General features: G+C 47.8%; 1 protein-coding gene across 1 annotated transcript in view; it reads left to right on the forward strand.

Annotated features, from left to right (window-relative positions):
* Nucleotides 1-5,956: 5,956 nt before the first annotated feature.
* COPG1 (coat protein complex I subunit gamma 1) overlaps nucleotides 5,957-13,285 on the forward strand; it is a 30,292-nt gene continuing 22,963 nt past the window's right edge. Inside the window, exons 1-10 of the mRNA XM_004442923.3 lie at nucleotides 5,957-6,096; nucleotides 7,267-7,319; nucleotides 7,775-7,855; nucleotides 8,106-8,177; nucleotides 8,362-8,441; nucleotides 9,605-9,680; nucleotides 9,924-10,016; nucleotides 10,456-10,542; nucleotides 11,867-12,024; nucleotides 12,122-12,255. Of these exons, the coding sequence (XP_004442980.1) occupies nucleotides 6,060-6,096; nucleotides 7,267-7,319; nucleotides 7,775-7,855; nucleotides 8,106-8,177; nucleotides 8,362-8,441; nucleotides 9,605-9,680; nucleotides 9,924-10,016; nucleotides 10,456-10,542; nucleotides 11,867-12,024; nucleotides 12,122-12,255 (871 nt within the window). The 5' untranslated portion in view covers nucleotides 5,957-6,059. The remainder of the gene's footprint in view (nucleotides 6,097-7,266; nucleotides 7,320-7,774; nucleotides 7,856-8,105; nucleotides 8,178-8,361; nucleotides 8,442-9,604; nucleotides 9,681-9,923; nucleotides 10,017-10,455; nucleotides 10,543-11,866; nucleotides 12,025-12,121; nucleotides 12,256-13,285) is intronic.

Below are 13,285 nucleotides of genomic sequence, written 5' to 3' on the forward strand. Positions count from 1 at the left end.
TTGTGGTATATTCACAATAGAATATTATACAGCAGTGAAAAGGATGAACTTCAGCTACATATCTTCAAGATGAATCTTAGATAATGCTGAGTACAGAAATTCCTTGAATGCTACCTATGGTGAGACACTATTTTTTTTTTTTTTAAAGATTTTATTTATTCAGTTTTTTCCCCCCAAAGCCCCAGTAGATAGTTGTATGTCATAGGTTCACATCCTTCCAGTCGCTGTACGTGGGACTCGGCCTCGCGTTGGACGGAGAAGTGGTGCCTCGGGGCGCCCCCGGGATCCGAACCCGGGCCGCCAGCATCAGAGCGCGCGCACTTAACCGCTAAACCACGGAGCCGGCCCAAGACACTATTTTTATAAAGCTCAAAAACAAGCAAAAATGACAAAGTTCATTGTTTAAGCCTGCATACATACATACTTTTTTTTTCAAAAGGCAGGGAGACAACAAACTAAAAATTCAGGATGGTAGTTACCTCTGGGGGTGGGCAGGGCATGATAATGCAGGGGTACTCTGGTTATTGGTAATGTTCTAGACCTGCATTTGGGAGGTGAGTTCATGGGTGCCATTGCATTATCATGCCCTAAAACTTACACATTACATATACCCTTTTCTATGCATCAAATATAAATAAAAATGTAATAAAGCCAAAAAAAGAATGGCTGATTTTCTCCTTTTCTTTTTACTTTGCTGTATTATCCTAAAGTTCCCTCCCCCTAAATATATATGCTTTTTTTTTTCTAATCAGAAAAAAAGAAATATATTAAATTACCTGGGAAATGTCTCTTGCTCAATTCGGGAATCATTTACAAGCAGAATTGTGTTAGGACGCTCTGAAGAAAAGGTATAAGGAAAGCATATTTAGGAGGCTGACCCAATTCCCCAGGTCATCTACTACCCATGTGTTCAGCTCAAACCTTCCTGAAGATGGCTTCACTCTCCGATTGCCCTTCAGTTAATGGCTTGTGATTCAAGAGAAGCAGCAGCCTTTGGAAACCTGGAAACCTAGTTTTGAATGCCAGCTCTGTCATTCAGTAGCTGTGTGTCCTTTGGCAATGTACATAACTTCTCTGAGATTCAGTTTTTGTGACTGTAAAAAGCACAGTGATGTTTACTTTGAACTTGCTTTGGGTGGGTTAAGGATAAAATACATAAAGTGTCACCATATACTCCTGGTGAGTCCTTGATAAATGTCAGCACTTTTATTGTGATCCCCCTGCCCCAATAATGATCATACCTTATTACAGTGTAGCCCTTTACAGTTTGCAAAGGTGTGGGGGGGTAACATTCAGTATCTGATCCTGAAAAAGTCTCATTTTTATTAATAATAATAGCTTACATGTAGAGTACAGGTACTTGCTATGTTTATAAGAATTATGTAATAGTGGGTGCTCAATAAGTGCTGAATGAATGAATGAATGAATGCTTTCAAACGTGGATGTGAGCAGAGAAGAAATAGAGGACTTCTTCTTTGACTGGAGAACTCATTTTACAAGGCCAGAAGCTGCCCCTAAAGCAAAGGTAGCCCTGAGTCTCTCTTATATTGCGAGGACCCTCAGGGCCGGCCCAGGACTCTGAAACTGCCCTGAGTCATCCTGGTGGACCGCCAGAACCGGGCAAGGCGCCCTGCTCTTGGCAAGATGCCCTGGCAGAGCCTCTTCCTGCTCTGGCTTCTGAAAAACTAGAGGTAAAAAGAGAGAGTTGGTGCCACCTGGAGGGCAAGAGTGGGTACCTCAGATGAAGGCTGGAAAAATTCTTAGAACACAATAGTTCTTTTAGCTGGGGGCGTTGGGGTGGGGGTGGTTGTGGTGAGGGTGGTGAGAAGGTACCATAGAAATAATCTCTGCTTTTTTTAAATTAAAATTTTATTGAGATAATTGTAGATTCATGAGCAATTGTAAGAAATAATACAGAGAGATGCTGTGTACTTTACCCAGTTTCCCCCAATGGTAACATCTTGCAGAACTATAGTATACAGATCAAGGGAATAGAAGCAAGAGTCCAGAAACAAACCTATACCTTATGGTCAATTGATTTTTGACAAAGGTGATGACACAATTCAATAAGGGAAAGAATAGTCTTTTCAACAAATGGTGCTAGGACAACTGGACATCAAGAAGCAAAAGAATGAAATTGGACCCCTATCTCACACCATATACAAAAACTAACTCAAAACTGACCAAAGACCTAAATGTAAGAGGTAAAACTATAAAACTCTTAGAAAAAAACATAGAGATAAATCTTCATGACCTTGGTTTAAGCAATGATTTGTGTGTGTGTGTGTGAGGAAGATCAGCCCTGAGCTAATATCTGATGCCAATCCTCCTCTTTTTTTTGCTGAGGAAGACTGGCCCTGGGCTAACATCCGTGCCCATCTTCCTCTACTTTATACGGGATGCCGCCACAGCACGGCTTGACAAGCAGTGCATTGGTCCAAGCCTGGGATCCAAACCTGTGAACCCCGGGCTGCCAAAGCAGAGCATGCAAACTTAACCACTACGCCCCGGGGTGGCTCTGAAGCAATGATTTCTTATATATGACACCAAAAGCACAAGCAACAAAGAAAAATAAATAAATCGGACCTCATCAAAATAAAAAACTTCTGGGGGCCAGCCCTGTGGCATAGTGGTTAAGTGCGTGCGCTCTGTTGCTGGCAGCCTGGGTTTGGATCCCGGGCGCGCACTGATGCACTGCTTGTCAAGCCATGCTGTGGCGGCGTCCCATATAAAGTGGAGGAAGATGGGCACAGATGTTAGCCCAGGGCCAGGCTTCCTCAGCAAAAAAGAGGAGGATTGCCATGGATGTTAGCTCAGGGCTGATCTTCCTCACACACACACACACACATACACAAAAATAAATTAAATAAATAAATAAATAAATAAATAAAACACTTCTGTGCTTCAAAGCGCACTATAAAGAAAGTGAAAAAACAACCCATAGAATGGGAGAAAATATTTGCAAATCCTATATCTGATAAGGGTCTAGCATCCAGAATATATAAAGAACTCTTACAACTCTAAGGTAAAAAGATAAGTAACCCGGAGCCAGCCCTGTGGCACACCGGTTAAGTGCGTGTGCTCCGCTTCCATGGCCCTGGGTTCGCAGGTTCGGATCCCGGACGTGCACAGATGCACTGCTTGTCAAGCCATGCTGTGGCGGCGTCCCACATAAAGTAAAGGAAGATGGGCATGGATGTTAGCCCAGGGCCAGTCTTCCTCAGCAAAAAAGAGGAGGGTTGCCGTTGGATATTAGCTCAGGGCTGGTCTTCCTCACACACACAAAAAAGAAAAGATCAGTAACCCAATTTTGAAACGGGCAAAGGATGTGAATAGACATTTCTTCAAAGAAAATATACAAATGGCCAGTAAGCACCTGAAAAGATGTTCAACATCTTTAACCATCAGGGAAATGCAAATTAAAACTACAATGAGGTACTACATCATACCCACTAGGATGGCTATAACCAAAAAGACAATAACAAGTGTGAGCAAGGATGTAGAGAAATTGGAACCCTTATTGCTGGTGGGAATATAAAGTGGTGCTGATGCAGTTTCTCAAAAAGTTAAATATAGTTATCATATGACCCAGCATTTTTACTCCTAGGTATATACTCAAGAGAAAACATACGTCACACAAAAACTTGTACACAAATGTTTGAAACAGCATTATTCACAGCCAAAAAGTGGAAACCCAAATGTCCATCAACTGATATATGGATAAACAAAATACGGTACATCCATAAAATGGAATATTATTCAGCAATAAAAAGGAATGAAGTACTGATTCATGCTACGACATGGACAGACCTTGAAAACATTATGCTAAGTGAAAGAAGCCAGACACACAATAGGCCACATATTGTATGATTTCATTTATATGAAATATTCAGAATAGGCAAATCCATAGAGACAGAAAGTAGATTCACAGTTTTGGGGGGATCAAGAAGGAGAGTGAGGAATGGAAAAGGACTGCTAATGCATACAGGTTTCTTTTGGGCATGATGAAAATTTTCTGGAATTAGTGATGACGGGTACACAGCTTTTTTAATATACTAGGAACCACTGAATTGTATACTTGAAAAGGGTGAATTTTATGGTATGTGGATTATTTCTCAATTTTTAAATACTAGTAAAATTATTAAATACTATCACAACCAGGATATGGATATTGGTACAACCTCCCAATCGTCTTAAAATGTCCCTGGTTTCTCCTGTACTTTCAGTGTTCTCTGTTTCTACAAAGGACTTAGTGACTATCACGAAGAATGTATATTACATTTAAAAAATAATAAAAACCCTACAATTATACATACTTAGAGCTGGAGTCACAACACACAATTCTCTTTCTCAGAAAGGTATTGTCAAAATTGTCCTTGGTATCTAGTTTTATAGAATTAATATCATAACAGGATATTTTAACCCAATACAACTCATCTGTATTTCATCATCTTAACACAACAATCCAAATCTCTGGGGTTCTTTTCTGGTTTTTAACCATGAGGCATCTTTATTTCACCTTAATTATGAATACTTTTACACTCTGCTTTTCTTGTTTAATGTCTCTTTTATTATAAGAAGTTTGCATATTGCCTCCCAAGTGGTCAGAAATTCATTTATCCCTTTATAAAGGGTGTGGAATATTTCATCCATTAGACATACCATAATTCCCTTAATCATCCCCTTATTGCTGGGCATTTAGAGTGTTTTCAATTATCTTGCTGCAAACTGCTGCAGTGGGCACCTTTATTTTCTTCTTTTGGATGATTTCCTCCGGATAAGGGGTGGGGTTTCTGGTTAAAGATTTTGAACATCTTTCCGGCTCTTGACAATTTCACGTTGGCACAAGATCTCCTCTCCCCATCCCCTGCTTTTCCCCAGCCACCAGACTCAGCCTCCGCAAAGTCTGACCCCAAAGGGTGGCCCCTCTGCCATCACCCCTCCTCCCACTTTGCTGTCACCCCCTTCTGCTTCACCCGCCAGCCTCTGCCCCCGCCTCCTGCCGCGCCTCTCCACCTCTGGCTCACCAGGGCTCCTTCTCCTCGTCGCTGGACTTCAGGCTGCCCTCTCCCCAGGAAAGCTGGTGCCACGCGTCGCAGCACTGGGTCATCCTGACTCGGCTTTGCCGTAGCAAATGCAATTTGGCACGTCTGCACGCACCGTCCTTACCTTGGCCTCGAGGTGTTCTGCGTAGGTCCCCAGGAAGATACACCCTGCGTGACGTTTCGTTTTCCCCTTCCAGTCCCTTCCTGTCCCCAGCGCTAAGCGGCGGATCTAGTAAGGTGCTCGATAAATACCCAAAAAAGCAACATTGAAGTCTCTATGCTGATCTTTTATTTTAGTTGGATTCCTGAAAGTCAACAAAATACAAAACAATTTGCACCAAGAGCAGATGTGATAGGGAGTGGGCAGATATGAATTATAAGAGCAAGTTCATGCATTAATTCGCTCAAGAATTTACTGAGCACCTGCTACATGCCAACGTCATCCATGGCAGTGAATAAAAGACAATAAAAGCAATAAAGTAAGAATACAGTGTTAGGTGGTGATTCGAGCTAGGAAAAAAAATCAGGCAGGAGAAGGGGACTGAAAGTGAGGAGTGGCTAGCGAGACCTCCCGAGAATGTGACAATAATAACAACCACAGGTATCATTAACTGGGTGTCTGCTCCGGGCCGGTGTGCTGCGGGGCCTCACCTCCGAAAGCCAGTTTAAACTCCCGCCACAACGCAGTGAGGCAGGGACGGCTACTATTCCCACTGTACGATAGGGGGGGCTCAAGGCGCAGAGTTAGGGTGCCCACTCTGAGGCCTCCACCTGCCTCCCGCCCCCCGGCCCTCGACCCCGGCTCCCCAGCCTCCCCGGCCGGGACAGGGTTAACGTCGGACGGGGCTGCGCGTCCGGAATATGCGCCTGCGCAGAACTCAGAGTGCGCGTGCGCAGAGCGCAGGGCTACGTGGCCAGCCGGAAGTGGCCTGTGCGGAACCGCCGCAGTGTCTCTGTTGGTCGCTGCTACGTCCCAGGACAGGGTTACTGTGTTGCGCCCTCGGCGGCACCACCATGCTGAAGAAATTCGACAAGAAGGACGAGGAATCGGGTGAGGAGTCCCATGCCTGTGCTTAGGCCTAGGGGAGGCCGGACCCCCGCGCAGGCTCTCAGCATCCTCCCTGGGAGCCCTCCTTTGGGGCCTCTGTCCTATCCGAGGCCGAGGCCCAATGAGGGGGCCCCCTCGGCAGGGGCATGTGCGAAGGTCCACCGCTGGTCAGTGGCAGGCCTCGGAGAGCCCGAGCATGCTCCACGGCCCTTCCACTCGCAAGCTTGGCTGCGATTCTCTGGGTGACCATGGGCGCGTCACGCGCCTCTCTGGTCCTCAGTTTCCCCATCTGTCAGGGGAGGGGACCGAGCCAGATGCTCCTTTGTTGTTTTCTCCATCCGAACTTTTGGGATTCGCCGGGGCTGCGTTGGTGTTGTCCAAACTGGGGCGCAGTCTGCGGAGCCGGTGTCCAGTGGCTGAGAACCCTGACTCTTTCATTCTTTTACTCAGCAAACATATATTGAGCGCTTACTGCATGCCACTCACGGTATTGTGTCCTGATACTGCAGTAGAACAAGTGAGACACTTAGTGCTTGAGCTGGGAATTTTAAAGATTTTATTTATTTATTTTTTCCCCCCAAATCCCCAGTAGATAGTTGTATGTCATAGCTGCACATTCCTCTAGTTGCTGTATGTGGGACACGGCCCCAGCGTGGCCAGAGAAGCGGTGCGTCAGTGCGCGCCCAGGATCCGAACCCGGGTCGCCAGCAGCAGAGCGCACGCACCTAACCACTAAGCCACGGGGCCGGCCCTGAGCTGGGAATTTTAGAATGATAGCAGGCATAGTGGAGAAGGCAGAGATGGATCAGATAATCACACATGTAATTAATTACAAATGTGACACGTGCTGTGAAGGAACCCTAGTTACTGGGGAGATAGTGGTCCCTGCACACAGTAGGGACTCAGTTAGGTACCAATTGCATAAATGAATGCAAAGCAGGACACTATGAGAGGAACAGAAGGACGGTCCCAGGGCTGCTAGGTGACTGTGAGTAAGTGGTTTGGGGTAGAGTGGAGCCCCCTTGCAGGAGAGCTGTTGTATCTATAGGCAGATTGTAAAGCTTTGATTGCCATGCCAGAGGAGTTGCAACTTGACTAGGTAGACGATAGGGACATCTTGCCAGAATTCAGGGTCATAACCTGAATTTGGTCTTCTCTGTTCTCTGACTGTAGGTGGAGGCTCCAACCCATTCCAGCACCTTGAGAAGAGTGCAGTACTCCAGGAGGCAAGTGTTGTTTGCTCCCCTGTATCTTCCATCATAAATGTTCATGATTGATGCGATCGAAATACTAATACATTCAAACTGCTGGTTTAAAAAACAATAGGAGAGAAACCTGTTCTGGAAAGACAGGAAAACTTTGTTCCTGAAGAGAGTTCCTTATGCTGACACTTTTGTTGTTGTTGTTCTTCATTTCTCTTTCTAGTTAACAAGTGTTTACTAGTATCTGTTAGTCAATAAGTCAGCACATTCCTAACTAATATTTAGGGAAGATTTCAGGAGTTGTTAATAGATGAATTAAGGGGAAAAAACCAAAACTCTTTCCTTATGAGAATAAGCTTGTCTAGGCAAGTGTATTTATGTATTCCAGGTCTTCTCAGACATTGAATGTGCTTGAGGGGAGTCAATGGAAGGGAAATAAGTTGGGCTGGAGGTTAATATCCTTGGTCACTTCTTCTCAGGCCCGTGTATTTAACGAAACTCCCATCAACCCTCGGAAATGTGCCCATATCCTCACCAAGATCCTTTACCTCATAAACCAGGTAACAGGGTGAGACTTGAGGTTGGGGAAAACGGTATTGGGGGATGTTGGGAGTTGCCTAACGGCTGTTTGACAGCCACCGTGTGGTTATAAACAATGGCCCAGCTCTGGGTCCCCTCAGCGTCCAACTCTGATATGTTGCCTTTAATGGAGCCTCTGCACGGTCTGAGGATCCATCCTGGGCTGATTTGGCAGGAAGGGCCTTCTGGCTCCTTTGTCCCAGGCTGAGACTTCTTTCTTGATTAAAATAGGGGGAGCACCTGGGGACCACTGAAGCAACGGAGGCCTTCTTTGCCATGACCAAGCTCTTTCAGTCCAACGATGTAAGTGCCCCACCCCCCAGTTTCCTCAAGAGGGGGCAGCTGTGACAGGGTGGTGGGAGGGCCAGGGGAAAGTGACTCCATCTGTCAGTGTGGACTGCCTTTGTGTCGATTGGAGTTTTCTTTTCCTTTCCCTGGCCCTCATGCTGAGCCAGGGGTCATAGGGCTTTTCCCATCTCTTTTCCAGCCCACCCTCCGTCGGATGTGCTACTTAACCATCAAGGAGATGTCTTGCATCGCAGAGGATGTCATCATTGTCACCAGCAGGTGAGTCTTGGGTCTGTGGATGGCTCCTCTGATGGGTTCCATTGATACAGAGGCCATTTTTTGCCATGTGTACCAGGTGATGAGACTTTTGTTTGACATATTGCCAGGCACCCTTTCCTCTTCTGTCTCCCTCATCCTTCAGTTACTGCTGTCCATCCCATAGCAGCCTCCAGAGTGTGTGCTGTTTCCCTTTTGATTCTCTGGTCTTAACTTGGGAGCAAACCCTTCATTTACTTGATTCCTCTTAGTCAAATGAGCCAGCGTGGAACTTTCACAAAGACTTTAGTGAGTGTTCAGAGAGAACACAAGAAAAACAGACATAGAGAATGCAAGAGTATACAATTAGGCTTGCTTACCCAGTACTGGTTTCTGCATTAGGCTGAGTGATTCAGGGGACAGATGTGACTGAGGTATAGTCCCTCCCCTTAAGAACTGGGGCTTAATTCTCTTATTTCTTCCTGCAACATGTTTTGTGGGGGGATGTTATATATTCACTTGTAGGTCCATTTACAAAATAATTATTGAGTGTTTACCAGTCCCTGTGGGTAGCTCTGGGAATAGAGCAGCAAACAAGACAGACATGGCCTCTGCAGCCCCAGAATTTACAGAGAAATAAGCAGGCAGTGGGCCCTTAAGATTGAGTACATTACGGTTTATTGTGGGAAGTATGATGGGCTGTGAGAGCAGAGCAGGGGGCCCCCAACTTGAATTCGGATCAGGAAAGGCCTCCTAGAACTGTCTGAGTGGCGTCTTGAAGGATGAGTGAGAAATAGCAGGACAGTGGTGGAAGTGAGGGGTGGGATGTGCTCCAGGCTGAGGAAACAGCATGTGCAAAGGCCTGGAGAGGAGAGAGCACAGCCTGTTTGGGGACTTCTCTGTCAAGGAGTTTACACTTGAGGGAAATGGCAGTCAGAAGCCTCGGAAATGTTTTAGTCAAAGCAGAGGAATGACCTGGTCAGTTTTGAGTTTTATAAAAATCCCTCTGGCTGCTGTGTGGAGTTTGGCTTGGAAGGGTTAAGAATACAGAGAAAATGCTTGCTAGGAGACTGGTGTAGTAATCAAGGCAAGTGAGGGGATGGGAGCTGGAGAGGAGTGGGTGGGGATTTGGGCTTGGGGAGGGCAGGCTTCCACATGTGGACAACGCCTTCTCCCCCACCCCACAGCCTGACAAAGGACATGACTGGGAAAGAAGACAACTACCGGGGCCCGGCCGTGCGAGCCCTCTGCCAGATCACTGATGTGAGTCTGCTGCCCTGCTGAGCCAGTCCTCCCTTTCCCTGCTTCTTGTCAAGGCTTCAGCTTATCCTTTGCACCCTTTAGGTGGTCCTGTCTCCTGGGCAAAGCACTGAGCCAGGTGATGGGGTGGGGGGCGGTGCAGGAACACAGGAAACATGTTTGCTTCCTTTCTCCACGCCCCATCACCTGCCCTTCTAAGGGCTGGCTGCTGAGGACGAGTTGGGTCCCCCCGCCTTGTCCCCACAGAGCACCATGCTGCAGGCTATTGAGCGCTACATGAAACAGGCCATCGTGGACAAGGTGCCCAGTGTCTCCAGCTCTGCCCTGGTGTCTTCTCTGGTGTGTAGCTGCAGCCGGGGCCCTGTGAGGCAGGGGGCTGGGGGAGATTGGGAAACTGAAGAAAATGAGCTGGTTTCCAATAGAGAAAAGAAGTGTTTCCGTATCCCCAGATCTGAGAGTCCTACCCACCTTCTCAGTGACGAATGCCTGGGGAACTCTGGGTTGATTGAGGAGGGACTGGTTGGACAGCCTTCACCCGTACCTTGGGGTGACAGATTGTTGGAGTTTGGGCCTGGCGGGAAGTCTGCCAGGGCAGGGAGAGTGAGGGTGGGAGCCGTCCTGAGTTTATGCACTGTCTCAGAGGACCAGGCCAACGGAGAGGCCCTAGGCTGTGTCTGAGGGAAGACCTAGAGCTGGGCTGAGCTGAGAGCTGGGCCCAGGAGGTGTGAGGGGAGAGCCTTCTGCTTGCCTGGTCCTTAATGTGCCCTGTTGCCCATAGCACCTGCTGAAGTGCAGCTTTGACGTGGTCAAGCGCTGGGTGAATGAGGCCCAGGAGGCGGCATCCAGTGATAACATCATGGTCCAGGTGAGGTATGAGTGGAGCAGTGGCATTTACAATACTGAGGCAGATAGCATGGCACTGGCCAGTTGGAATGGACGCTCACCATGGAGATCCTGGTGGCCTGTAGCCAAAGCAGGCTTTAATCCTTTTGTCATTGGGTTGTGAGGAGAGCTGAGCGTTTTAGTAAAGAATCCAGGGCACCACTTGGGGAAGAAGGGGGCCTGGGGGAGATTGGGTTAGAGACTGCTTACCACCTAGTGCCGAAATAGTCAAGTATCTTGATAACCAGGTGAGTATTGTTTTGAGTATGTGATGTAGCAAACCTGGCCCAGGCAGGCAGAGGGCCTTTGCCAAGCTGGTGGTGTTGGTGAAGCGTGGAGATAATCTTGGCAGGGCTTTCATCTACATTACTCTTCTTTAGTGACTCAGGCGAGGAATTCCTTTGAGCTCTCTGAGTCGTGGTTTCCTTGTCTGTAAAATGTGAATGAAAGTTCCTGCCTCACAAAGCTGTGAGGATAAAATGCAACGGCATCTGTAACATCTGACCCATCTGCTGCACACCTGTAGGTGCTCCTTGTGTGTTTATCTGCTCTCTTTCTCCTCACCCTTTATGCTGATTCTCTTCTCCAGGGCCAGCTGTGGCCCCTCAAAAGACTTCCCAGGGTAAGAGAAGCTTCCCACATAGAAGGCCCACATAGCTGCCATGTCTTAGCCTTTGAATGCCACTCTGGTAAGGAAATAGAAAAGAGCAGAAGGGACAGGAAATAACTCTGTGCACTTTACATCTCCAGAGGGGCAGTCCCTGGACTTCGGGCCCTCCAGACCTAGCTTTGCCAGTACCAGCCACGAGGCCTTGGGCAAGTCAGTTGGGATAAGAGTATCTACCTTCAGGGTGTCATAGGGTTTACCGTATGTAAGGTTTATCCTATGTTGTAAGGTCTTGTGTCTGAGGCACCTTACAGCACATGTCCATGCTCAGGGCCTGGCTCCCACTTTCCCTTTCTTGTCAAAAGACACCTGGCCTCCTCCCATTGTTTCCCTCTGTGGTGTCTGTGGTCCCCCAGCACATCTGCACTCATGATGCCCGTTAAGGCCCTTGCTGAAATCGGGTGGTGAGAATGACAGCTACAGACATACTCATGTGGTTTGTTGAGCATTGTGCCGGGGGCTCTCTATGTAGAGCATCTGGGGGAATTGTCACAGCCATTTTGTGAGGTAGCTGCTACAAGGCCCATCTTAGAAATGAGAAGGCTCAAGCCCAGAGAGATGCAGTGGCCGCCCAGGGCCTTATTGCTGGAAGACCTGGGCTTCACATGTCTATGCTCTGCTGCTGTCTCCTGTCCTCTAGTACCATGCCCTGGGGCTCCTGTACCATGTGCGTAAGAATGACCGCCTGGCCGTCAATAAGATGATCAGCAAGTTCACCCGGCATGGCCTCAAGTCTCCCTTCGCCTACTGCATGATGATCCGTGTGGCCAGCAAGCAGCTGGAGGAGGAGGACGGCAGGTAACGGCTCTTGTCTCCTCTGGCTGGATGATGCCTCATTCAGCCTATCATGCTGGGCCATCACCAGCTTCTACTTGCCGCCCATGTTCTTTTGTAGCCGTGACAGCCCACTGTTTGACTTCATCGAGAGCTGTTTGCGCAACAAGCACGAGATGGTGGTGTATGAAGCTGCCTCGGCCATCGTCAATCTGCCAGGCTGCAACGCCAAAGAGCTGGCCCCAGCTGTGTCAGGTTACCAGACATTCCTTCACCCCAGCCTTACGTTTGTGTTTGCTGGGAACTAGGCTCTGGGCTGGGGGTCGGGGGAAGGAAAGAAAACGTCCTCAAATAGGCCACAGTCTTATGGTAAGAAAAGGCATTAGTACCTGGTAAGCCCTGCTCTGTGCCCAGCACTGTTCCGGGGCCTCTCCCATGGGTTACATATTGGGGGATGGGGTACTTTTAGTCCATCTTAACCACTGACGAGGCTGAGGCTGGTGAGTGGCAGAGATGAGGTTCAAAGCCGTTCTGTAGCCTGTTGGGCTGACTAGCCATGGCAAGAGGGCCTGATGGAGGAACCCAGGATTTATGGCCAGTGCGTGCTCACTAGGGCCTGAACCATCTCAGGTCAAGGAGACAACAATACATAGGAGTCATTTGGATCCTGCATGCTGGAGCCCGATAGCCCAGGTTGGAGTCCCGGCTCTGCCACTTACCAGCTCGGTGAGCCTGGGCAAGTCATCCACCCTCTCTGTGCTCCGCCTTCTCTAAAATGTGCATAGTAATAGCGCCTGTTACGTAGGGTCATGGTAGGCAGTAAACTCGTGTGATCTATACAGATGGCTCAGAACAGTGCCTTGCGCAGTGGTAAACTGAGCGTAAATGTTCTCTGCGGTTATTCAGGAGGATCCACCAGGCTCGAGTTGTTTGGATCCAGTGCGTAAGTAATCAGGGCCTTGTTTATGCAGGGCCCTGCACTGGGTGTTGAGATCTAACCACGTATAAGAGTAGCAAGTATGTGATGATATGTGAAGTAGGTGGAAACTGGAAAGTGGGTACATTGAGAGGTTAGAAAATAAGAGATTCTTAGGGGTACTAAGCCCAGTTTCAAAGAGTGGGAGATAAGGGGAGAGCGTTCTAGAAGGACAAACCCAATGAAAGCCAAGATTTTATGTCAGGAGTGTTCAAGTTGCAGATTTTTAGGAATGATTGGATCTCCTGTTTTTCTAATATTCTCCATAATAATGGTATTGTAAACCTGCTCAGGCAGAGAGGGACTTGT

This window comes from Ceratotherium simum, chromosome 5, assembly GCF_057802395.1.
Source record: "Ceratotherium simum simum isolate JZ-2026a chromosome 5, ASM5780239v1, whole genome shotgun sequence".
Taxonomy (NCBI): domain Eukaryota; kingdom Metazoa; phylum Chordata; class Mammalia; order Perissodactyla; family Rhinocerotidae; genus Ceratotherium; species Ceratotherium simum.